This window comes from Macaca fascicularis, chromosome 7 (assembly GCF_037993035.2).
Source record: "Macaca fascicularis isolate 582-1 chromosome 7, T2T-MFA8v1.1".
In the NCBI taxonomy this organism is placed as follows: Eukaryota; Metazoa; Chordata; class Mammalia; order Primates; family Cercopithecidae; genus Macaca; species Macaca fascicularis.
Window position 1 is genome coordinate 160,430,486 of NC_088381.1, and position 26,674 is coordinate 160,457,159.

Here is a 26,674-nt window from a genome sequence, read left to right on the forward strand (position 1 = left end):
ACCGCAGAGAGCTACCTGGTCCCCTCCACCATGTGAGGAGGCAGAGAGAAGGCACCACGTATGAACCAGGACACTGGCCCTCACCAGACACCGAATCTGCCAGTGCCTTCATCTTGGACCCTGCAGCCTCCAGAACTGTGATAAATAAATTTCTGTTGTTTTTAAGCTACCCCAGTTTATGATATTTTGTTATAGCAGAGCCTGAATGAACTGAGACAAGTGGGAAACGGAACGATCAAGTGTTCAGTAACTTCCTGTGCAGGATAAGGACATGATTGCCAGGACAGCCTATTGATGCTTAGGTCTCTGTAACCTTGGTTGCCAGTGGAAGTGGCAGCAGGAAGAACACACTGCCTCTTTTCTGCCTTCTGAGTCCTCTAGGTTGGCAGAACCTACTTCACACCCTGAACCCTAGCTGCAAGGGAGCTGGGCTCCTCAGAACAGGAAGTAGGACTGGGCTGTGTGATCCTGTAGCACAGCCTGTGCACCCATATCTAGGGTCCCTGCGGGGAAGGTTCATGGAAGGAAATAGAAAAGGACATTGAGTGCCTATTGGCCTGTCTACCTATCACAACATATGAGGAAGGAGGCGGTATCAAGGACAACGGCAGGATTTGTTTTATGCAGACTCGGATGGATGGGAGGCCATGCACCGAGGCCAAGTTGAAGGTGTTTATAGGATGGCCGAGGAGTGATGTTCTGTTGTCTGCTGGGCATGTTAGGTCTTGAGCTCAGGAAAGATTGAAATTTGGGAGCTGGATGTGGAGATTAAAAAGTCAAAGGCAGGGAATGGTGACATGGGCAGAAGAGGGCCCAGGGTGAAGCCCCAAGACCACCAGCGTTCAGGTGTTCCTTGGGGGCAGGGGCCCCTCTAGCTGAGACTGAGGTGAGTGAGGAGAAGTGAGGCCAAGGAAGCTAAGCAAGAATGTTCCCAAAAGGTGGGATCACCCAACAATATGGACGAATCTTAAACTATTTTGTTAAGTGAAAGAAGCCAGACTAAGAAGGCTGCATATTACATGATTCCATCCATATTGTGCTCTGGAAAAGGCAAATTGGGAAAGGGAAACGCCAGTGGTATGGCGCACCAGATAGGGGTGTGTGTCCACTGGCAGTGGAGGTTACAGAGACCTAAGTGTCTAGAGGCTGTCCTGGCAATCGCGTCCACTTCCTTATTTCTGCACAAGATGTGATTGGATTTGATTATTCCATTTCCCATGTGTCTCAGTCCATTCAGGCTCCTATAACAAAACATGGTAAACTGGGAAGCTTAAACAACCAGGAGTGGGGCTGCGGGGAGGGGTGACTACAAAAAGCCAGCACAAGAGAATTTTAGGGGTGATGGAACTCTTCTGTCTGATGTATGGTGGTAAGATACACAACTGTAGGCGTTTCTCTAAACTTGAGAAACGAACTTCACACCACGAAGAATGAATTTTAGTGTATGCAAGATAGATAAATAGATTGATCTGTTCATTTATGTACACATATGTTCATTCATATACAAATAGGAAGCAGTCACTTGTATTAAATGTTTCAAGATCAAGGAATATAAGTGACAGTTTTTCTCTGGATCCATTTAATAATGGCCTAGACCTCTGTATGGGTGAATTCTGGGCTGCAGGCAGAATTGACCTACAAAATCTAATGTACGTTTCAGAGCATGGCCTCTTGGCATGGCCCTTAGAGCTTCCAAGAACAGAGGGCCTACTCCTGGGATGGAGGAGACCTTAATCCTGAGATATGCATCTGTTGGGGGTAAAATACTCCAATAAAGAGAGCCTGGTATTAGTTGGGCTCCCAAGCTGGGTTCTTATCTGTGCCAGACTGTGTTGGTGTGACTGTAGGTGACTTTAGTCTCTCAGAGCCTCCACTTCCTCTCAATAAAATGAGAATAACGAGTTTCTCAGTATTGATTGGGAGCAGGCTTCAAGGCTTGATGTGGGCACCACCCTCTCCTGGGGCTGGCTGCACGTTCCCCAACAACTCCCCCAGGTCAGTGACTCCTGACTTACTCTACCCCGCACCATCGCAACAAGCTTCTCACTGTCTCTCGGTCGTTTGTTTACTTGTGCTACAGAGCAGGCACATCCATGAGGCTCCGTGCCTAATCCAGTGCCTGGCACGTAGTAAATGCTCAGGAAACATGCATCGATTCACATTCTTTCAGGATCAGGGCATTTCCCACCTCAATAACCTTCCACCTTCTGAGTAACTTTGCCTTTCCCTGAAAGTCGAGCCACCCTTTCAGAGGAAGAGCTGCCATGTCTGAGGGTGCTCAGGTTCCGTCAGGGTCTCATCCAGCCATTCCTAGACAGACCAGTGGCTACCAAGCGGGTACTCTGCACATGCTGTTGAATAAATCTATCCATTTTGAGAAGCAGGAGCAATGTTGGTGAAAGTTTGGGTCCCGGAACGGGCAACACTAATTCAGAGTGTCACCCATGGTGCCTTTTGTGTGTAAAGAAAACAGCTCAGGTGTGCCTGGAGGCCTCTGAATGGTGGATTGTAGAGTGCTGAGGGCATTGGAAGTGCTTCTGTCCCCAAGGAGTTTGGAGTTTCCCCTCCAATGTTCAGGAAGGCAACCAGCAGGAAGGACCTCCTCCAGCTTCCCTGGGCCCTGCTCACGGTCGAGGATGGGTGCACAGGAGGGAGGCAGATGCCTGGGGCATGAGGACACCTGGCTGTGTCCAGGACCAAGAGTGATGGAAGCCACTTCTGGGCACCGAGGTCCAAAGGGGAGTGGGGAGCAGCTGCCTTCCCTCCTGTTCCCCTTTCCCTTCACCCCATGTCCCCAGGGCAGTGGGGTGCTGGGATCATCCCTGGTTCCTTGAGCCCAGCTCCACCTACTGATACATCTCTCCCTTCCCTCCACCCTCCACCTCCAGATTTCTGCAGCTTAAAGGCTTAGGCGTGACCTCAAAAGCCATGTGTATGTTCCCTGCTGATCCCTCCCTCCTCCCTGGTGGGGATTTGAGCGGACAGAGCAGGTTCAGCCCCCTCAGACACGCAAGCATCACGCCCTTGAAAGTGGCCCAGTGGCTCCTGATCCCAGGAAGCCCATGGGAGGAGAAGGAAGGCTTCCTCAGGAACCTGGGATTACACTGCTCCAGGCTTCAGATTCTCGTGTGGCCCAAATCATCTCTTACTTTCTTGTTCTCTTGCTCTTTCTCTCTTTCTGCAAGAAGCCTTTGTCTTCTGTTTAGCTTTCATACACCAAGGCTGTGTGTTCTGTGGAGGCGGGACAGAATGGATGTCAAGGAATGACTCTGTAAGTTAATGATGCTGAGTGACTGGCAGCCTGGCTGAGCTCAGTAGTATCACTTCTTACGGCCCAGTTTCTGCTGTGATCTGCATTCCTAGGTGAGGAAACAGCCCCCGAGGTGTTAGCCAACTTGCCCAGGTCCCACAGGTCATCAGGAGCAGAGGCACTTCCTGAAACCTAAGTCCATCGGCTACTAGAGACAGTGCACGGACCAGCTGTGTGGGACGTCTGCAGTTCCAAGTTGTTGCTGTCAGTGACAAGGGTGGGAGGCCACAGAGTCCTGGTCTATACCCACCCCCTTCACCATGCCAGTGTGTAGAGGATTTTAATCCTGAACTGTGGAGCAGACTACTCCCAGCTATCAGCAGACAGCCGGGGAGGATGGGGTGGATATCTGCCTGCTCGCAGCCTTTGATGTCCCCACCAGGGCATGCCACACATAAGGATGACTGATTCATCACCATAGAAGTCATTTGTTCTCCTCCACGGCGCCCCAGCATGCACACAGGGGTGCAAAGCAAAGCATGAGGCTGAACAAGTAGAAGTAGCATCAGATTGTCACTGAAGAGATAGAGGGTCAGAGAGGTTTCATGATGTGACCAGGGTCACACAAGCTCATGCGTAGTCAAGCTAGGACTCCAGTCGACAGTGTGGTGTGATTTCCACTCGGCCAGACCGTCTCATTGTTAGAGGTGGGGCTTAGCCTTGGACGAGGAACATCAGGTCCCACTGTGAGTGCTGGCGTAGATGCCTGGGTGCTTTGAGCTGCTTACTTCCCTCTCTAAGCCTCATCTGAAGACAGGAACGTTGATGGCCCTAGTGCCTGCCTTGTGGGTTCAAGATGTGCCAGGAAGATGTGGATGAGTACAGAAGATGGTGGGGCACAGGCAGCCGGGAACTCTGCCAGTGACCACTGTCTTTGCTGGCAAAATTAAGGCCATAGATGCCATTCATTCTCCTTCGCAGCCCTCCAGGATACACATGGGTGTGAGGCTGAGTAGAAGTCTGTTCCTACCAAGGGCAAAGTCATTTAGACTCCCCTCCCTGCTGGAGGCCAGGTGGTATGTCCCCAGCAGCAGAAAGATGACATGACATTATTGTAATTTTCAAAACTTCTCATTTTTCAAAAATTTTTAAAGATGTTACTCTAATTCCCAAGATTGGATAAACCAATCAGCTCTCAAAACCCTGCTTTGGAGAATCAGGAAATGTCTCAAATTTTCATGGCAGAAATGCCTGTTGATCTGCATTGAAATATCCTAGCAGCTGCATTTCTCCTGGAAGTAAGATCTTGGCCTCAAGAATGCCAAGTCTCTGCCTATATAATTCTCCATCTCTGAGCTGACAAACCTTGAAGCCAGTCCGTGCCCTTGAACCGACAGCAGCAGCTCTATTAAAGAAGTTTGATTACGAAAAAAGAGAGAGATGTGAGGGAAGTGAAAGAATCTATTTTTCATTAAATGCTGCTTGTTTCAAAGTGGGAACATTTTCTGGGTGTCTGGGGAGCTGATGTTTTCTGTGGCTTGCCGGGAGAATCAGATCTTAAAAATCAGAAAAGTTTCCACATAAAGGTGAAAGCATCATTATCAGAGCTTAGGGCCTAATTATATTTGCAGAGAAGGGATTTCTGTCCTGGAAGTTTATTTAACAAGCATTTATCAAGCACCCACAATGAACCAGGTGTCATTCCAGGTGTTTAAGGGGTTTACATAGGTAATAAAAGTATTCTAATAAGATGAGATGATACATATTGTTATTTTTGCTAATATTTTAACCTTTGTTTATTCAGTCGATTGCTAAGGTTGATTGAGAACTTACTGTGTGCCAGGCCTAGCCTAGGTACTGAGGGTGCAATGGTGACCAGGGAAGTGTGGATCCCTGCCTTCCAGAAGCTTCCAGTTAAGCTGGTGTGGTGAGAGTGGGTGGAGATCTGGGAGTGCCCTAAACAGGATCTGTGACAATGGAATTCATTCATGTATACGTCCATTCATGAGCGTGCTTATCCACTGATGATTTTGAATGTGGCAGTGGCAGGTGAGAAGGTATTATTTCTCTATTACTGAGCAGATGAGTTGTCAGAGCTGCCTGGGGGTGCAGGAATGATGCTCAAACCCCAAGCATTTGATTTGGATTTTTTCTACATCTTGGCCGTTATCAGCAATATGGCTATGAACATTGATGTGTAAGTTTTAGTATGGACATATGCTTGCATTTCTCTTGGGTCTATACTTGCGAGTGGAATTGCTGAGTCATATGGTCTATGCTTAATCTTTTGAGGGACTGCCAGACTGTCTCCCAGGCTGTACCATTTTACATTTCCACCAGCAGTGTTTGAGATTCCAGTACCTCCATATCCTTGTCAACACTTAACTACTATCTGTTCTGGGTTCTAGCCATCATACATGTGTGAAGTGTTTCATACTGTTTTTTAAAATGCAAGACATATCTAAAACATGATCCACTCTAAGGGGCTGGAATATCTTTGCATAATCCAGTATCCAGCAACTATTTCCTGAGAGCACCGGTCTGCCCCTGGACTGAGAAATGGCTGACCTTCTTGCTGATCAGTCCAAAGCCAGGTGGGCTCTGCCATTCCTTAATGAACTCCCAGATGTCAAGTGAGGTTTGTCAGGAGGCCCACAGATAACTAACACTGCCATCTCTTCCTGTCTTCCAGCAATTCACGAGTTCCCTGCAGACCTGTTCTCCAATAAGGAGCGACAGCACGGAGCCGTCCTGCTGCACATCCTTGGTGTAAGTGGTCCTCCCAGAGTGGTCACAGAACTTCTAGCACGTGAAGCCTCTCTGCACAGCGGGGCAGAGCCGTGGCATGTCTGAGATCTGTTATTCTTGTAACAGCCCAGTGAGGAGAGTGGAGACTGGGCACGTTTCACTCACAAAGAAATGGTGTCTTAAATGTGTTAGGTGACTCACCCAGTGTCACACAGCTAGTGGCCCCAGAGCCAACACAGGAATGGAAGTCTTTCCTGTACCCCATTTTCTGCTTTTGTAAAACAGGGATGATGGTACCTATTACAGAGGATGAATATGAGTGAATACGGGTCAAGGGCATCAGCGTTGTGTGGCACATAATAACTCCTACAAATGCTTGCTCTCCTGATTCCCATGACGACCCCTAAATTTTAGTACCTTTACATCACTATGTAGACAGTCCCCAAGTTAGGATGGTTCCACTTACTATTTTTCAGTGTTACGACGTTGCAAAAGTGAGACATATTCAGTATCACTGTTCTGGAAGTATAAAGAAACTATACTGTGAATTTTGAAGTTTTATCCTTTTCCTGGGCCAGTGATACTCTCTCCTCATGCTGGGCAGTAGCACCAGTTGCAGCTCCCAGTCAGTCACGTGGGCATGAGCATAAACAAGCAACCAGTACTTTACAGGGTACTGTGTTGCCAGATGAATTTGCCCAGCTGTAGGCTAATTAAGTATTCTGAGAACGTTTAAGGTAGGCTAGGCTAAGCGATGATGTTCAGTAGGTTAATTGGGTTAAATGCATTTTCCACTTATTTATTTATTTATTTATTTATTTTTGAGATGGAGTCTTGCTCTGTCGCCCAGGCTGGAGTGCAGTGGCGCGATCTTGGCTCACTGCAACCTCTGCCTCCTGGGTTCAAACGATTCTCCTGCCTCAGTCTCCCAAGTAGCTGGGATTACAGGCATGTGCCACCACACCCAGTTAATTTTTGTATGTTTAGTAGAGAAGGGGTTTAACCATGTTGGCCAGGCTGGCCTCGAACTCCTGATCTCAGGTGATCCACCTGCCTCGGCCTCCCAAAGTGCTGGGACAACAGGTGTGAGCCACTGCCCCCAGCCCATTTAAAGTATTTTAAACTTAAAATGGGCTTATCAAGCTATAACCTCATTGTAAGTCTAGGAGCATCTGTAGTTTAAAACTTTGGTGTACTTCTCAAACTTCCCTCTATATTCAGATGGACCTTGATGACAAATGGTGGAAGGGGGGTTAGTAGTAATTTGAAAAGAAATAGGGGTTCACACCTAAGTTACAAGTTTGTAACTCTCTGTGCTGGAGTAGGCAAACTACAACCCTTGCCAAGTCTGGCTCAATGCCTGTTTTTGTAAATAAAGTTTTATTGGAACACAGACATTCCTATTCATTTCTATATTATCTTCTATAATATAATAATAAGTGCTATTTTTGCACTTCAGAGGCAGAGCTGAGTACATGCATCAGAGACAGCCTGACCCACAAAGTCAAACATATTTTTTATCTGCCCCTTTACAGAAAAGGTTTGCTGACTCTGTTGTGTGGTATGGAGAAACGTAGCTGGTCAAGGTTTGCTTCTCTGCTTTGGATCAACCACAGCAAATTTTCCTCCTGATCAGCTTCCCTGACCATCCAGCACCATCTGCTTGTATATTTAAACCCAACCAAGTATTATTCTTTGCAAGAGATCATTAAGAAAGTGAAATCTGGAATTCCCACATAGATAGTAACAACCAGAAAATAATGAATGGGTGAAGTTTTAATTAAGAGGGTAAGCCATTCATGAAAATGAAGACTAGAATGAGGGCTGTTGGCACATTTTGAACAACAGGCCTGTTTATTATTTCTATAATACCGTTATTATCTTTCTAGTTTCTCTGGCTTTACACTCCCTCCCCTTTCACTAAGGGACTGTGGATGTGGCTAATTGGTCCCATAGTTCTGTGGTCCTGCCTCGTGAAAGTCTTGGCATAGCTGAAATAAAACCTCAGGTTTCTGCTGAACCTGAGTGCACCTTGGGAATTTCACAGGAGCCCTTTAGAGGAGGGGTTACCAAGCTATGGCTGGAGAGCCAAATCCAGCTCACCAACTGTTTTTTTTTAAAAAAAAATAAATAAATAAAGAGAAGAGGTTTAACTGACTCACAGTTCCACATGGTTGGGGAGGCCTCAGGAAACTTACAATTATGGTGGAAGGGGAGGAGGCACATTTTACGTGGTGGCAGGGAAGAGAGAGGATGCAAGAGCAGGGAAAACTGCCTTACAAAACCATCAGATCTCGTGAGAACTCACTATCACGAGAACAGTATGAGAAAATCACCCCCATACCACCAATGGTTTTTATAAATAAAGTTTTATTGGAACACTGCCACACCCATTCTATGGCTTGTTCTTGTTTCACAACAGCAGAATAGTTGTGGAAGTGACTATTTGGCCAGCAAAGCCTAAAATATTACTATCTGACCCTTTACAGAAAACGTTTGCTGACCTCTTGTTTTTTCTTTTTTTGATTTGAATGGGTAGATGAATGCTGACCTCTTCTTTAGAGCACAAAAAGGACCTAGCTTAGGGGCTGGTTTTGCCTGCAGTGCTCCGTGACCCAAGAGATGGAAATCGGGGCGCTATCTTGGCTCATCTTCTCTCCTCATTGTTTCTCAGGGCTCAGAAGAGAGAGGGGCCTTTTGGCCTCTCGGGAGGTGATGTTGGTGGGGATTGCTGTGAGTGAATTCAAGTCAGAATCCTAAGCTTTGTAGCAGGGTCTCCCCCACCTGGCTTCTCCCCTTTACCCACACCCCTGCTATTTGTTTCTTTTTACTCCTCTTCCTCAAAATGTTGACAATGAGTCAAATCCAGTAGGCACATGCTCAGATGCCCTGGATGCAGCTAATGTATCTTCTACTTTATTAATCCCAATGAATGAATGGTGAAATTGATGAGTATCACACTGTTTTAGCTGAAGTAGCCCAGCCTTTCTCTTTTGCAAACAGGACATCCATAGCACTTTTTCTTTGAAGAAAGAAATGGCTTTCCCCAGTGCTTAGAGCAAAACCCGTCTCTTCTCCATGGGTCCTGGTCCTGGCCTCTCCCTCCAACCTCACATTCTCCATTTTCCACTCTCTCTATTCTACCTGTTGTTCCTCAAATGCTGTCAAACACACTCCTGCCTCAGGGCTTTTGCACTGCTGTTTCCTGGTAGATATTTTACTGGCCAGTGTGCTTCTTTGTTCCCCACTAAGGTAAGTTATAGGAGAGGGTTTTCCTGGCTTCCTCACCACTGTATCTCTGATCCCCTTGGTAGTTCCTGGCACATAGGATGAGCTCAGTGAAGCCGTGCTGGCTGCTGAGCAGAGGGATGGGCCAGAGAGAGACTCCAGATATAAAAGCATTTTAAAACTGCTGATCTGTGCTTACTTCATCATGAGACAGATGCTGAAACCAAAACCTAGAAACGTTTCTTATCCAAAGTCACTTGGCAAGTCAGTTCCAGAACCAGCCTTAGAATCTGGGTTCTTTGCTCCATGAACCTCCAAATGTCAATGGCCTGTGTGTTTTAATGGTGCCAACATTATTCAGTAGCATCCCAGGAAATGCTGGATGTCAAGTTGCCATTTGTTTTGGCAGGGGATAGACAGTCACTTTAGTGCCTTCCCTAAAAATAAAGGGAGCAAATCAGGATTGTTATTATTATTTCAAATTCTTAAAATGGTGGTTCTGAGTGCTTTCCATTTTGGCCATTAGAGTTAGATCTTGCCTGTTGAGGGCAGACTCTGGTGCTAGGAGAGAGAGCTGCTGCTTTAAGAAGAGATGCTTGAGAGAGTAGAAAAAAAATTGTTTTTCCTGTTCTCAAACTTGCTCACCACCTTCTGCTTCAACAAACACACAACAAAATGTGTGTGGGTTTTTTCCCCACATGCCAAGAATTCAGCAGATACCAGTTGGGTGTCCTCTAACTCAATTCAGTTCTGACACTGTACCTAGAGACAGTGGCAGCTCCCACCCGCCAAGGGCTCAGTCCCTTAAGACTGCTTCTTCTTTAGACGGCAGATGCAACCCTCAAGTTGTTTTACCTGTGCTTCTGAACAACCTGCAAAATCAGGGTTCCCATGACCCCCTCCTTGCGCTCAATTAATTTGCTAGAGCGGCTCACAGAATTCAGGCAAACACTTTGACTTCCATTTACCAATTTATTATACAGGATATTACCAAGGATACAGGGCTGGGTGCCTTGGCTCACTCCTGTAATCCCAGCACTTTGGGAGGCTGAGGTCAGAGGAGCACTTGAGTCCAAGAGGTCAAAACCAGCCTGGAAAACATAGTGAGACCCCCATCGCTACCAAAAAATAAATAAATAAATAGAATTAGCTGGCCGTGGTGGTGCGCACCTGTAGTCCCAGCTACTTGGAAGGCTGAGGTGGGAGGATGATGAGCCCATGAGGTAGAGGCCTCAGTGAGCCAAGATGGCACTGCTGCACTCCAGCCTGGGTGGCAGAGAGCCCATCTCAAACAAAAAGGGATATGGATGAAGGGATGCGTAGGGCGAGGTATTGGGGAAGGGGTGCAGCGCTTCCACACCCTCCCTAAACATATGACCCTCCAGGAGCCTCCATGTGTTCAGCTATCAGGGAAACTCCTTAAGCCCTGTCTTTTTGGGTTTCTATGGAGGCTTCATTACATAGGCGTGACTGATTACATCATTGGCCACTGGTGATCAATTCAACCTCCAGTCTCTCTCTCCTCCCTGGAGGTTGGGGGCTGGGGCTTAAAGTCCCAACCTGCTCATACTGCCTTGGTCTTTCTGGTGACCTGCCCCCATCCTGAAGCTACCTAGATGCCCCCAGTCACCAGTCACCTCATTGTCATGCAGAAGACATTCCTATTATGCCCAAGGTTCCATGGGTTTCAGGAATTGTGTGCCAGAAACCAAGGGCAGAGAGCAAATATAACTTCTTATTAGATCACACGAGGAGGGAGCCCCAGTGGCCTGAGTTTTCGTCCCCTCTGCTGCTCAGCATGTTATCGCCTCTGTGGGTCTCAGTTTCCCCATTTGCCAGTAAGGGGATTGAGGGAACGAAATCTATGGTGCTGGAGTCTTCCTGTGTGCCCCGCTCTGTCCGCCTGGCCTCTGCCCTGGCAGCCTGGTTTGGGGTGCGGTGGGCCCTCTGCAGCTGCAGCAGGGGCCCTCACGACCCTGCCTGTCTCCTCTCTCGTTTGCAGGCTCTGTATATGTTCTATGCCTTGGCCATAGTGTGCGATGACTTCTTCGTTCCATCTCTAGAGAAGATCTGTGAGGTACGTGGAAGGGACTTGGGACACCTTGGTGAAGCCTTGAAGACATGTGGTACATAAATGCCAGGCCGAGAAGGCCAGGGCTGGTGCGGGGAGCATGCTGGTGGTAACGGCTGTCACACCGAGCACTTAGTGTCTGCCCCATGGTGAAGCCTCACTAGAAACCCTCCAATTAGCCTTGGTGGATGGCAGCCTCTCCCAGAACCTGGCAGAGGAAAACGCTCCCGGTGTGAGATCACCACCCAGAACCACTGGGTCCACAGCAGGCTGTTGGCATGTGTGTTCAACCTGGCTAAGTACAAAGCACAGGCAGGCCTGCCAGATGCAGTGGAGCATTGCCTGTCACCAGCTGCAATTGGCAGGTGCCAGGTGGGCCCACCACCCTCCCCCCCCCGCCAGGGGGATGCCAAGCTGCAGTGGCAGGAATTTCCCTTCCGTCCTCACCTTTGCATGCTGGTGTTTTCCCCCACAATTATTTTGTTAGTTTTTTACTTTCTTTCCTTATTTCTCCTCACATACAAGATCCCAGTGTATCTCTTTGCTCCACCTTACTCTTGGCTTCTAGTCAAGGAAGGAAATCGACTTCCGTTTGCAGCACCTCCTGTGTGCACAGTGCCCAGGGCTTTGCCAGCCTTCATCCCTGTGAAATCTCCCGTGTGTTTGAGGCCATGTCTTCATGGTGACATTTGCAGCTGGGAAGGCAGGTTGTTTGGGGCAGGTGCTTCCCTGTGACTTTCCCCCTTCTGGGCCCAGCTTGGGGAGCTCAGTGTCCTTGCAGAGTTGGGACTGGCTGCTTTGGACCTGGGCCTGCTAAGCAGTGACCTGGCAAACATGCAAAGGCCTCCCCTTACCTCACACCCCCTCAGATGGAGCCTTGTGCTCGCCTCCATCCAGACGCTTGTCAGTGAGGGAACGGAGCCAGGGGAGGAGGGTGAGGAGCAGAGTCGGCAGATGCCCACTGGGATAACTGTGCAGGAGGGTCCACCCAGGGCCCCTGTGGAGTGTGCGCTGCAGCGATGGCAGTTATTGAAAGTGTTGCTGCTTCTGCCTTCCAGAGGGGGCCCTTGGGAAGGATGCAGGCAGCTGATCCTTACTGAATACACACCTAGGACCCACCACTAGGCTGAGAGCTTGGGGAGGCCATAGCAATGGGGTTGATGGGAGCCTGTGGAAGGTGAAAGGTGGGTGACTACAGTGTAGGGCCACATACAGTGGAGGTGCCATGCGCCCCGTAGGGTTACCTGTATCCCTAAGGATGGAAGTGAGCAAGGGTGATGGTCGTAGCCATGTAGGTAAGACCGATGTCAAGGGCTCAATGAGAGATATTAAAGGACAGGGGAGCCAAAGGGAGAAGGGGAGCATCTCTCTTGGGGGAGAAATCTGGGAAGGCTTTGTGGAGGAGGTGGCATTGGGTCCAGGTTTCAGAAGTGGGAAGGAGTTTAGCAAGCAGAGAGGGAAGGGAAGGGCGTTCCAGGTGGAAGGAATGGCCCAGGCAAAGGCAGGGAGGAGGGAGGACAGGAGGCAGCATGCTTGGGTTCTGCTGAAAGTTTTGGAGATCCTTTGGGAGCAGAGCCTCTTGTGTGGAACTCTGATTTTTGTCAGGGTTAAGGTAGCCGGCTTCTGTCCTGGAGACACTGCTGTGCCCCCACCCCAGACTCTGTCAAGCCCAGAGTGCCTACCCTTCTGAGGACCCCTCCAAGGATAGCTCATCAGTGGGTTCCTCGGTGGCCGCAGAGCCCAGGGCTGCTCAGGGATACTTTGGGAGGTGGGGCTGGTGGAGGTGAGTCCTGCCCTGTGGGCGCCTCCAGATTGGTTTTCAGGCAGACCCTCAGTCTCCATGGTTTCTCCAAACATCCAAAGCCTCCAGCACTGCACTTTAGATCAGAGGATGGGCTCTGTGGCCAGATACGGCCTGGACAGGCAGAACAGGCCTCGACCATGAGTTCCCACCCTGTCCCGTGCCAGCTTAACCCTGAAACCAGTACCTCTGGGTCTTTGTGAGCCACCGGATGTCAGGCCTGCCGTGGAGAAGGCCTTCCAGAATGCAAGGCCCAGCTGCGGGCCAGAGGCCTCCAGATCCACAATGCTGACATTCTCACCGAGGCCCCCAGTACCCAAAACTGGCATGGGAGGGGATGGTCACTAGACTGGTGTGTGCCTGGGGAGCACCACTGTGTCCCAGACCCTGTACTAGGCACCAGGGATGCAAAGACAGGAAGACCAGCTGCTGCCCTCATCATCCGGTGAGGGAAGGCAAAGCTTGTGAACCACAAACCCTCATGTGAAATTCACGTTTCAGTAACAGCAGATAAAACACATCATATATCTGAGGGAAATGGCTGGCTCTGAATGGATGCCTAGGAAGACTTCATCAGGGAGACATTATTTGGTCAGGGGCTTGGAGGACAAACAGAAAGGAGATAGGTAGGGGAGGGGGAAGGGCTCTGAGTGGAATGCCTGGTGGAGGGTGCAGGGCAGATGGCAGAAGGCAGACAGCATGTCCCCGGGGTGAGAGGCTGCGGGCAGAGGAGTTTGGCTCTGGTTGCAGCACTGCTCTCCTGCATGCTCCTTGGCTGTGGAGCATCCAGTGATGTCCAGGGCCCCCACGTCACACCCTGAGGGTCTGTGGTCACTTCTGTTTCAGAGACTTCATCTGAGTGAAGATGTGGCTGGAGCCACCTTCATGGCTGCAGGAAGCTCAACGCCAGAGCTGTTTGCCTCTGTTATTGGTAAGAAATCCCCTCTAGCCTGAGACACAGGATCTAGAGAGTCTGTTTGGTGCCCAGAGCAGTGGGGGCATTTGTCAGCTCTAAGCCTCACTTCTCATCTGTGAAATGGGAGAACTGGAGAGACAGTAAGTAGGTGGGTGGTTTCTTGGGGCATGGGGTGGAGTAGGGTGCTGAGGGGTGATAAAAATGTTCTTTTTAAGGTGATAAAAATAATCTAAAATTAGATTGTGGTTTTGGTTGCATGATTCTGTGAATATACCAAAACTACCGAATTGTATATTTAAATGGGTAAATTTTATAGCAGGCAAATTATATCTGAATAAAGCTGCTCAGAGGAAAAGGGAAGATTGGAGTAGCTGGTCCCCGGTGGCATTTCCATCTCCCTGGTTCTGCCACAGCTTCTGCCATTCTCTTCTGCTCCCCAGATGCTCTGTTTGATAGTAAAACAACCCACTTTCCTGTGAAAGGGGACACTGAGGAAGGGGCAGGCTGGGGTGCATGTCTGAGGCCCAGGGCCTGTGTGTTTCCTTTCCAGGGGTGTTCATCACCCACGGGGACGTCGGGGTGGGCACCATCGTGGGCTCCGCTGTGTTCAACATCCTGTGCATAATTGGAGTATGTGGACTGTTTGCTGGCCAGGTCAGTGGTTTCTCCCCGGGCCTGGCAGACGCATGCCCTGAAGTGTGGGGGAAGAGCCTCTATGACGAGAGGTTGGGGTAGCAGTGGGGACACCCACAGGACAGCTAAGCTGGATTCTGGATACATTTGGGGCCTGGTTTTGGCCTCCCCAACAGGGAGCATGAAGCTGGATTGTCGTTGATACCCCATTAGATATCCTCAGAGCCCCAGGGGAATGTTGGACTTGACCTCAGAGAGGCGGGTCGTGAGTGAGGCCCTGCCTTGCGGAGGGAGATGGAAGTGGGCAGCTGACTGTGCCTGAAGCTGCCAGGATCGGGTGGAGAGCGAGAGCCTCTGGCCTCTACTGTGAAACACGCACTGTTCTGACCTCAGAGGAATAGGGGGCTGCTTTGCCATGGCTTGAGAACATTACTTGGTTTCATTCTGTTCCCCAAATATAACAAAGAACAAGTGTGGGCTGGAGTTAGGAGGAGGAGCCCTGTGGGTATGCCCTGCACTGCGGAGGGGAGGAGGCCTGGGCAGTTGCACCCTCTCCTCATCCCCCTGCTCATAGCAGCCAACGGGGCTCTGCCGGCAGGTGGTCCGTCTGACGTGGTGGGCCGTGTGCCGAGACTCCGTGTACTACACCATCTCTGTCATCGTGCTCATCGTGGTGAGTCGCCCCCCCCACCCCCAAGGTCAGGTTGGCCAGGACCCTGCAAAAGCACAGGACCCCTGCCCATCTCTGCCTTGGCACTGGGACCAGAGAGGACTCACAGCACCCAGTAGTGGGGTGTGCCAGCCACTCACTGTGGTCACAATGACCAGCCCCCCACCTCCCGCACTATGCCACCCCCAGCACTGTGCCTCCCTTTCCCCAAAACCTCAGACCCCGCACCTTGGTTGTGGAGCGAATCCAGGGGCCATCTTGAAGACACAAAGGCCTCAGAAGCAGACGTCCCACAGCCCGTGCGGTTCAGCTAGGGCACTTTTCTCATCTGGGGCCCTTTTGCTCCCCATGTAGGCCCTGGTTACTCTTTGGTGGGCTTGGTTTTAAAATGCAGAGTTTCTGGCTCTGCTGCCCACAGGGTGGGAGAGGGAGCAGGCCAGCTCAGGGCAGGCAGAGGGAGCAACTGGGAGCAAGAGAGGAGCCAGGAGGAGAGGAAGAAGAGGAGAGGAGCTCACAAGGGGGCCCTGGACCTGTTGGAGTGATGTGGAGTGTCCCACATGGGCCCCAAGGGCTGGGGTGACATCATGGCACTTGATAGTGAGGTGGATGGCACAGCCAGATATAGCCAAGGAGCATGTCATCCACAGGGGAGCATTTTAAAACAAAAGAATTTTGAAGTGGAGGAAAGGGACATGTACACAGGGCACACTCAAACTTCAGGGGTGGAATGTGCCTCTGAGTGACAGCTCTCAACCAGACCTAGAGTGAACTTTATATAGACAGTCGTGTCCCCTGTATTAGTGCCCTATTGCTGCATAACAAATTTCCCCAAAACTCAGCAGTTTAAGACAAAGATTTATTATCTCCCACTTTCTGTGGGAAACCAGTCAGAAATGGTATAGCTGGGTCCTCTAGGCCAGGTCCTCTGCTAGGCTGCAGTTAAGGCATTAGCCAGGGTAGCATCATCACAGAGCTTGGTGGGCGGGGCTGCTCTTGCAGGGTCACTCATGTGGCTGTGGGCAGGCCTTGGGCTGCTGGCTGTTCCACAGGGCAGCTCTCAGCTGGGTTGCGGGCTTCCCTCAGAGCAAGGGCCAGAGGCACCAAGATGGAAGCCACAGCCTTTTCCTAACCTGCTTTCGGGAGTGATACCTGCCACATGTGCTGTATTCTGTTTGTTAGAAGCAAGTCACCAGGTGCAGCCCACGTGCTAGGGAAGCATGAATGTCATTCAGTGGGAGCATGGGGACCCCCTACAGGCTGCCTACCACACCCTCCAAAAAGTAGATGTCTGAGATGATTCTACAGATGAAACAATCTACGGATACACGATTTCAAACAGGTCAACATATGCCCTAACTATAATATAAAGGAGAAATAAATGTAATTTATAATAAAAGAATACATCTTTCAGTATGTAAATGGTTTGGCATGAAGAAGCCAGGAGAGCCAATGAAGGGATTGGTTCCCTCCTACACAAACAATCTCTGAGACCGTCTAGTACAAATGCAGACTGATGCCCAAGTGTTGGGCTCTCTCCTAAACCCCGTGGGTGGTGCCGATGTTGATGATGTGATTTTCCACAATAATGAACGACTCCTGATAAAATTCCAAACAGAACAAAGTATAATCATTCCTTAATTTGCATGACAGTTACCTTATTAGAAAATTAAGGATTCACTAAAATGATGTAAAAATTCTTTGATTTACAAAAATGAAGTGAAGGCCGGGTGTGGTGGCTCATGCCTGTAATCCCAGCACTTTGGAAGGCCGAGGCGGGCTGATCACTTGAGGTCAAGAATTTGAGACCAGCCTGGCCAACATGGTAAAACCTTGTCTCTACTAAAAGTACAAAAATTAGCCGAGTTTGGTGGTGCATGCCTGTAATTCCAGCTACTTGAGAGCCTGAGGCAGGAGAATTGCTTGAACCTGGGAGACGGAGGTTGCAGTGAGCCAAAATCACGCCACTGCACTTCAGCCTAGGTGACAGAGCGAGACTATGTCTCAAAAACAAAAAAAAGATACACCCTCCAACACACACTTGCACACCACATATACACATGCATACCCCATACACACACAAACACCATGCACACACAAGCTATCTTTCAGTCTTTGAGATTTCTTGATTATAGCAATTCTGTTCCATGAATGAGGGGAGGCTTCTGCCAGGTTAGCCCCTAGTAGCTACTTGGACTGTTATAAAGCACAGGACATATCTCTGAGGGTGGCTGTGCTAAGCTGGGGCTATGTAATACAGTACACTGCTGGCCTAGGCTACACTAAGGAAAGGCCTGTAGGTGAGCAGCTCAGAAATTGATCCATAACACATATAACAAGGCCGGTATACGTTGGCTCTGGGTGCCTGGGTGTCTGTGCTTGTTCTTGTTTGGAAATAAATATGTCCCACCCACCTCAACTCTGTTTCTTTTGCCTTACAGTTCATATATGATGAACAAATTGTGTGGTAAGTTTTTCAAGTGTATTTTTCATTGTTCTTTTTTGTTGTTGTTTCCAGTATCCTTGTTTGTTGGGTTCCCTGAATCTTTTTAAACATTATTTTCATAAACTTAAGCTTATCAACTTGTGAAAGTAGAAAAAGATATCATTCTAAGCAATCATGCCTTTCTTTATCCTGTCAAAGTGCAAAAAACTGTTTCCCTTAATAGTCCTGTCCTGCTAGGTGTCACGATGTGTTATAAAGTTAAAATTCTGAAAACAGTATGGTATTTTGCAAAGGGATAAGCATAGGCCAATATGGAATGCATTAATGGGCCTATTTCTGGAATGGGGGACATTGCAGAGATGTCATGATAAGGCAGTGAGTTAGGAATAGAGTCTTGAATGCTGCAGGGACAACTGGGAATCCACACAGAACAATACAACATCAGATCCCTACCTCACACCTTATACAAAAGTAAACTCCAGGTGATTTGAAGATATTACTGTAAAAATGAGACTTTTTAGAAAATGTCAAAAGAAAATATAGAGACTTATCTTTAAGACACTAAGGTAGGAATTAATTTCTTAACTAAGATACATAACCCAGCATGGTGGCTCACACCTGTAATTTCAGCTACTAAGGAGGCTGAGGTGGGAGGATGGCTTGAACCCAGGAGTTTGAGACCAGACTGAGCAACATAGTGAGACCCCATCCACCAAAACAGATACATAAATCACAAACTTCTGAGGAACAGGTTGATGTTTCCATTCTATTTGATAGCATGGGAATGCATCTGACATTCATAACTCATAAACATTTTCTTTTGATTGCCAACAATTCAGAATCTGCATGTATCCTGTATGATTTTTTTTTTTTTTTTCCGAGATCCAGTCTTACTCTGTCGTCCAGGCTAGAGTGCAGTGGTGCCATCTTGGCTCACTGCAACCTCTGCCTCCTGGATTCAAGTGATTCATGTGCCTCAGCCTCCCAAGTGGCTGGGACTACAGGTGCATGCCACCACACCTGGCTAATTTTTTAATTTTTTGTAGAGATGGGGTTTCACCATGTTGGCCAGGCTGGTCTTGAACTCCTGGGCTCAAGTGATCCACCTGCCTTGGCCTCCCAAAGTGTCTGGATTACAGGCTGCATCCTGTATGATTATTTATGGAAATAGAATCAGACAATCAGGCTGAGGACATCAGCTACCTGCCCTGAGCAGCTGTGTGCTATGGGCCCCCAGAAACCTGGTTCTGGTCCTATCCTGGCCCCTAACCTGCTGTCTGGCCCCAGGAAAGCCTCTGAACTCCTGGGTCTCATTTTTGTCATCTGTAGACAGGGTTGGGATGGCAGTGGTTCCATGATCTGGAGGTCAGCAAAGGAAGAGCTCCCAAAACAACTGTAGCCCATGCTGGGCACATAATGGGCTTTGGTTTATACATGTCAAGTGGATGAACAAGCTAAAGCTTGTGTGCTCTGCCAGGGGCTTATGGTCAGAGCTACGAAAATCCCCACTGCTAGTGGGATTGGGTGGGGTGCACCAGAGGGTAGTAATGGTGCATCCCAGGAAGACCCCAACCCTTCCATGCCCAGCATAAGGCCCAGGAGGCTCCTGTGCCACCTGCCGCATATTCAGTCAGCTCTCAGGCCCTACTTCCAGGACTTGGGCCCCTTTCCACCCACACCCACAGCTTCTCTGGCTCCTGCCCAGAATCTTGGGTGACCACAGGGTCTCTCAGGGTCGAGTTTGCATGACTTCAGGCCACTAGCCTCCATGAATCCTGGGACGTGGTGGCCCTAGTCCCTCCCTTTTCTAGGAAGCTGGGGGAACCCCACCTCTCTCCTGCAGACCTCTATAGTTGAGAAGAGACCTCTCAGCTTTTCTTGCTTGATCATCAAAAGGGCTGCTGGTGGCAAGACAGCCACAGGCTGGGGGATCTCTCCCACATGCCCAGGTTCTGGGCCCGGCACTAGGGGCGGGGGAGGTAAAGACATCCCGCCCTCCTCCACTCCTGGACCCCTCAGTCCCAGCCTTCACCTGCCCCAGGCCCCGAGCTCTAACCGCAATCTCCTTTCTCTCTTTGAGGTGGGAAGGCCTGGTGCTCATCATCTTGTATGTGTTTTATATTCTGATCATGAAGTAAGTGCCCTTTCTCCTTCCCGGGGCTGCCGACGCCTTGCCCCGCTGCTTGCTGTAGCCTTTTGTGACAGCAGGGAGAAAAACATCTGTCAGATCTTCGTCCTTTTAGGCCAGTCCCAGCTCTCTGGGAGACGCCCTGCTGGGGGACAGCTGGAGTAGGGGAGGGGTGTTAGATGCTGTTCGGGGGGTGCCGTCCACACTGAGGCCAGGGGAATCACGCAGGTGGCTGATGTGTGGACCACAGGGCTGCTCCCCAAACAAGTAGCATGCAAGGACCTCCTTCCTGCCCTGCTCTGGGCAGCTTCTCCATGCCCCAGGGTAACCACTCACTTGTGCTATCTCTAGAAGCCTTCTGATAATTTAATACCACTCTTTTCAAAAAGCCAGGCAGATTAACCTCTGCCCCAGGCTTCATAAAGTGCCACTTCTCTGGGCCAGTGCTTTGCACAACTGCAGCCACTGATAGTACTGAGGATGGAAACTCAGGCTGTGCAACCTTGAGCCCCTCCAGAAGCTACCCAGGTCAGAACCATCTCAAAACTACCCATGAGGAATACTATGCAGCCAGAAAAAGGAATAACGTTCTGACAGGCTACAACATGGATGAACCTGGAAAACATTATGCTCAGTGGACGAAGCCAGTCACAAAAGGACAAATATTGTCTGATTGCACTTACATGAGGGATCTAGAAGAGCCACATTCATAGAGGTGGATCAGAGGTCAGTGCAGGCGGCTGGGGAGCAAAGAAGGAGGAATTAATGATTAGTGGGAACAGTGTTGTTGTTTGGGATGATACAAATGTTTTGGGAACCGTGCTGATGGTTGTAGAACAATGCGAATGTAATTAACGCCACTGTATTGTGCACTTAAAAAGGGAAAGTAGTTAGAATGGTCAATTTTATGACATATATTTTTTTCCCACCACACACACACACACACACACACACACACACACACACACACACACCCCTACTCATGAGCTGAGCCACGTTCAGGTTTATCTTCCTCCTCGTACCTGGATACGTAATTAAAAAGACAACACTCTGAGTTTTATGAGGATATAAATCCCACATTTATATAAAACATTTATAACGTTTTATAAAAATGGGTGATAAACTGTCAGACTGCAAGAGCATTATCCTTAAATGATCTCCAATCTGAGTGCCTTTCAGTGAGGAGCCCGCCTGAGGTTCTTTGAGATGGAGAGACTCTTCCCTCAGGGGTGATGGCAGTGCTGGCTGTGAGTGGTGCAGGGGGTGCCCGTGAGCATCCTGGGAGCAAGATCTGCTGCTGGGGGAGACAGGACAGGTCTGGTAATGCCCCCTGCGAGCCTGCTCAGAGGCGAGGTTGAGCTTCCTTTATTAGGACAGGCTCCATTAAGTAAGCCTCAGTCATCTTCTTGGCTGAAAGGTTTCTCATGCCCCCGGGAAGCCCACCACCAGCTCAATAGGAGCAGGTGCCTCCAGACAACACAGTGCTCCCAGGTCCCTGTCAGGAAACTGTCAGCCCGGTTGAAAAGCCGAGGCTCCACACCTCCCCTGCCACCCGCCACTCCTGCTCTGTGCTGACTACGCGCAGGGATGGGGTGTGATCCCCCACTGCCCAGTCCGTGGGAATCCTCTCCACTGCCCTGACCTCCTGCCTCCCTCACTTCCAGGTACAATGTGAAGATGCAAGCCTTTTTCACAATCAAACAAAAGAGCATTGCAAACGGCAACCCGGTCAACAGTGAGCTGGAGGCTGGTAATGATTTCTATGACGGTAGCTATGATGACCCTTCCGTGCCATTGCTGAGGCAAGGTAAGGCTGAGCAGACAGGAGTGGGCAGAAATGTGTCCTGGAAGCCACTCTCTCCTTCTCTTTTGTGTACACACACACACACACACACACACACACACACAGCCTCTCACAATGTCCCCCCTCTAAATTGTCACTCTCTTCCCTTTGACCGCAGGTGCCCTAAGTGAGGAGCGAGAGTCAGTATGGGAGATGGGGTTTTGCTTAGGTGGGGCAGGGGTAGAGGGAAGTACAGCAGGAAAGAGAAAAACCACAGCCACGTTTCTGGGAGCTTTCCCACGCCTTCTGGGGAAGGCGCAAGGCCTGTTTGGCTCTTCAGAATGCTGTGGGGTCCCTGACCCATGTGCGGGCCCACGACAGGAAGCTGAGGAGCTGGGGCGGCAGAGCCAGCCTGGGCCTCCCTACAGTTTCTCAAATGCCAGGCCCAGTCCTGGATGGAGAAGGGCTCTGGACAAAGCACCCATTCTCAGGCTGGGAACTGTCGCCCGGAGGAAGAACAAGGCCAGTAAAAGGCAGACACGAAGCTGAGCAGGCATCCCCAGGCCAGCCTCAGAGAGCCCCACCAGGGAGCCCCTTCCCCTGGGGCAGCAACCTTGTCTCATCCGCAGCTCTTTGGCCTTCTTGTCTGGGAACTGGGGATCTGGGCCTCCAGAGCCATCTCCTGTCATGTCTTACCGAATTCTCTGAATCATCTGCGCCTGACTGACGGCCTCTTTGGAAACCTGAATAATCCAAGGCCAGTGACCAGGTGGCTCCCTTTGTGGAAGCAGCTGCCGGGAAGGAGAGAGCATTCACTCTAGCCCAGACCAGTGGCAGAGCCTGGGCCGGTTCTTGCAATCAGTATGGAAAAACAGGTCTAAGCTCCACCCTCGGTGTTGGGCAAGGCCTTCACCAGGTGAGCGCCTTGCACTGGTGTCTGGGGGCTCTTTCCCCCCCCCATTCTCCATGGCCTGGGGCTAATCAGGTGAACTCTTTTGTGATGTCACTGGTGGGACCAGGTGGTCTCAGATGTGTCTGGGACATCTGGGGGTGGAAGCTGTATTTCTGGGCCCCTTCTCCAGTCATCTTCCTGGGGCCGATGAGGGCATGGCTTCCTCCCATGTGCATTCTGGGAGTCTGTTCTGCCCTGTCTCAGGCAACCCCCAAGAGGGAGGAGTCTCTCCGCATAGAAGGAGGAAGCCTGCTAGGGCAGCGGGGTGCGGTCCAGGCCGCAGCCTGGGTGCGGAGGCCCACCCACAAAGGGCAAAGCTGAGGAGCTGATGAGCGTTGAGTTTGGTTCATGTGTCGAGTTTCGTAAATGCCGAGCAGGCTACCCCAGGGGAAGCCTGTTTCCAGGACAACCTCAGAAGGGGAAGGAGCCATGTGGGCTGCTATGTCGGATTTTAACTCTATGGGCGTAGTGGCCCCAAGGTGGTCCCCACACACAGGCTGGCAGGACAGAGGCTGGTTGCTGCCCTGTCGTATATATGGTGCTCCTGGGTCCTCTGGGCCTTCGTGGCGAGGAAGAGAAGTAATGTGTGCTGAGTCACTCAGCTTGGTGGGAGATGCCCACCCAAGAGCCGCCTACCACCCTGTAGCCAACCCAGGAGACCCCCCAGGACCCTGCAGGAAGCACTTCTCATTCGCAGCATGGGGGCCTCAGCTCCTCAGCTTCTCAGGGCAACCCAGGCTCCCAGAGGCCACTGCCCACACGGTGCCTTTTCTGGCACTGCTGTGACTGTCTCTGCCACTCTGTGCCTGTGACAGTAGCACTTCCTTGCAAGTTTATTTCCTCCCAAATCTCTTTAAGTCCAGGACATTTTCTGGAAAACTGGAAGATTGGACACGGGACTGCCCCCAAGCACTGGGGAAGGAGGCAGAATCCCATCTTCCTGCAGCTTTTATCAGAGGGAATGTATTTGGATAAGGGCCCAGGGAGAAAGTCCTCAGAGAGTGTGAAGGGAAGTGGGGTGTGGGCCTGGACATCTGGAATTGGAGAAAGGGGAGACCTGGAGAGGCAGACGTGGGGATTTCTTCACACCACTTTTTACTGCCCCTCTCATAAGAGGCTCCCAGAGGGCCATGTGTGAGTCACTGCTCTGCACTGTCCCCTGCGTAGACTCAACTGAAGCAGGAGGAAGGAGCCCCCGGTAACATCCCGGGCGGGACTGGGGAGGCCAAGGCTTCGGGGCCTTTCCTAAGGGCGGTGTCATGGACTCTTAGCTGGAGATGACATCGGAGTTTCTCTCCCTGTGCCCAGCTCCAGGCAGGTCGCCATGTGGCCACCCCACCCGAAGGAATGCACAGGGTGCTGCTGCCTGGGAGATTCTCTCAAGAGCACACACTCTCTCAGGCCCGAGCGAGCTGTTCTCAGTTTTTGTGTTTCCCACAGAAAACCCGAAGTTTTATCCTCCAACTCCTTGACGGGAAAAGTGGGGAGAAAGCTTTTTCCCCATCACACTGATAAAAGGCCTTTGAGTACTGAGACGTTCTTAAAGGCTGTGTGGCTCAGCTCACCCAAGCAGCCTCCTGGTGCTTCTCAGGTGGCCTGGAACACAGCCTGGGCCACCTGCCTGCCAGCCTCGCCTGAGAGGCGCACTGTGGACCCCTCCAGGCTGCCCCGGCGCTGGGCACAGCCTTGGTTTATAGTGGGGAGAGTTGGGGGTGATGCCTGACCTTGGGCTGAACAGCTGGGAGAATGTGCTGTCATTGAGTTCTTTTCTGGGCAGCCACCCTGGGCATGGGCACACACCCTTGTTCTGTCGTTGGTCGGGGGCACCAGGACAAGGTGTCCTGGGAGCCAGGCATCCTGGGGAAGGAAGGAGAATTCCATCTTCCCGTAGCTTTTATCAAAGTGAATGCATTTAGATAAGGGCCAAGGGAGAAAACTGCCTAGAGAGTGTGGAAGGAATTGGGGGTGCAGGCCTGGACTCCTGGAATTGGAGAAGGGGGAGGCCTGACTCTTGTCTCACAGACTCCAGGCTCCCTCCTTCTGAGCCCACTTGTTCCCCGAGCAGTACCTGGCATGGGGCGGGTTCTGTAGGATGGAGCCTGAAGCCTGCGGTTTCTGTGGGTTCCACCTCCCTCTGGGATGGAGGCTTCTGAGCAGGGAGGGATTCGAGCTTTTATGCAGCAGTGAGGGGCTAAGGGCATGAGCTGTCGGGGGGCTCCTGCTTCTCAAAGTGGAAGCAGAGCCATCGAATCAGCCAGGACAGGAGCCGTCCTGAAGGCCAGAGGCCCCGAGGATTGAAGCTCCCATAGAAGGAGCCCGCTACTAACACCCTCCAGCACATAACCCCTGGCATCTTCGCCACCACCAAGAGTGCTGCCCCAGACTCTCGGCATCCACCGCACGCTAATCGTCTCTGGCAGTCTCTGTTGGCCTTTGTCTCCTTAACTCTCCTCCTCTTCTAAATTGTAAGTAGTCAGCTTTCGTCCACGCGATAACACCTGCATTTCAAGCAAAACAAACAACCATACACCCGGCCCACCGATGCGCCGCGTGCCTGTTAGAGGTTAGCATCCGTCTCTGACGAATGCATGTTCTCCTGGCTTTGTTTTCTAACCCACACGCCTCCTGTCTGCTGAGCCTTGCTGCCTGTTTGGTGAGGAGTGTGTGTGTGTCTGGTGTGCATTTCTGCATTTTTGTGCTATTAACTCTTGCACGGGTTTGCTCTCCGGACCTATTCCCTGGTTACCCCATGACCCATAAAGGACACACCGGGAGCTGGTAACCAGTGCAGAGGGATAGTCGTATCCATTTTTATAGCCCTTTGGAGGGGAACACTCTGCCTGCTTCTGCATGCTGTGTTCATGAGCGGTTTTATAACTAGACCTCCTAGGGATCTGGAGTCAAATGTTAAATTCCCAAGGATACCAGCACGGTGCAGGTTTATGAAGATGGCAAGGAAGAGGTCTGGGGACAGGGAGTTTTGTTCCTCCCCATTGTGAGGGGAAGGAAAGGGTCAGAGAGACCAGCCTCCCTCCGGAGGGTGTCAGGGTTTATAGTCACTGGGCTCAGCCAGCAGCTCACCGTGCACCCTCAAACAAGCAGGCTCCTCTCCTGGGTCTCAGTTGCCTGTCTAGATCCCATGATCTAAATCTTTGACCTCACTACTTGCCCTGTACAGAACAAAGTTACAAGCATCCTCTCCTGCAGACAGAGCAGGTGGCCTTGTAGGAAGTTCAGAGCCAGTGCCCGCTGCTCTGCAACATTTTCCACCCCGGGGACCCTTGTCAATTTGCAAAATTTCATCGGAGCCTCTGTAAACGGGGGAAAGAGAGGTCCCCTCATAGTCGTGGGTGAAAAGTGGTAGGCCCCTGTCTGTATTGTAGGTTGGCTGCCCTGGTAAGGCTTAGATAAGGAACTGAAAGACCCTTGTAATTAGCCAAGACTGGGTCCCGGAAAAGAGGGGAGAAGAGCATCGGTTGCCCATGAGTGGTCCTGGAGCAAGGGGAACCACTGGGCTTCACACACTAGGTCAGCAGGTGTTTCAAAGCCAGTGATCCACTTTGCCTGACATGAGGAGTTGAAGCCAGGCATCCAGACTTCCAGGTGGCTGCCAGCTGCCAGGACCACAGCCTAGGGCAGCTCACAAGGCAAGGGGAAGTCAGTGCCCCAGCACTTGGGTGTTGTCCTCAGAGAGATCAGCACTAATCACGGTGTTGTGCTCAATAGTGAAGGAGAAGCCACAGTATGGCAAGAACCCCGTGGTGATGGTGGACGAGATCATGAGCTCCAGCCCTCCCAAGTTCACCTTCCCTGAAGCTGGCTTGCGAATCATGATCACCAATAAGTTTGGACCCAGGACCCGACTACGGATGGCCAGCAGGATCATCATTAATGAGGTGAGTTTGCTTGAAGGACCATAAAGGTGAGCAGCCTTGAATGCAGGAGGCCCTGGCTTGTTAGGGCTCTTCCTGGTGTCATTGATCACTGCACCTGTTTAAGGAAGGATGCCTGGGGCTTCCAGAAGCCTGCCCATCACCCACAGGCCGCAGAT

General features: G+C 50.6%; 1 protein-coding gene across 4 annotated transcripts in view; it reads left to right on the forward strand.

Annotated features, from left to right (window-relative positions):
• SLC24A4 (solute carrier family 24 member 4) overlaps positions 1-26,674 on the forward strand; it is a 172,536-nt gene that overhangs the window by 104,429 nt on the left and 41,433 nt on the right. Inside the window, exons 3-11 of one of the 4 annotated variants that reach the window (XM_005562051.5) lie at positions 5,943-6,019; positions 11,229-11,303; positions 13,945-14,029; positions 14,565-14,668; positions 15,246-15,320; positions 17,756-17,781; positions 19,841-19,894; positions 21,553-21,695; positions 26,350-26,519. In XM_005562051.5, coding sequence (XP_005562108.3) covers positions 5,943-6,019; positions 11,229-11,303; positions 13,945-14,029; positions 14,565-14,668; positions 15,246-15,320; positions 17,756-17,781; positions 19,841-19,894; positions 21,553-21,695; positions 26,350-26,519 — 809 coding nt within the window. The remainder of the gene's footprint in view (positions 1-5,942; positions 6,020-11,228; positions 11,304-13,944; positions 14,030-14,564; positions 14,669-15,245; positions 15,321-17,755; positions 17,782-19,840; positions 19,895-21,552; positions 21,696-26,349; positions 26,520-26,674) is intronic. The other 3 variants (XM_005562053.5, XM_005562052.5, XM_045396889.3) reach the window with 3 other exon arrangements.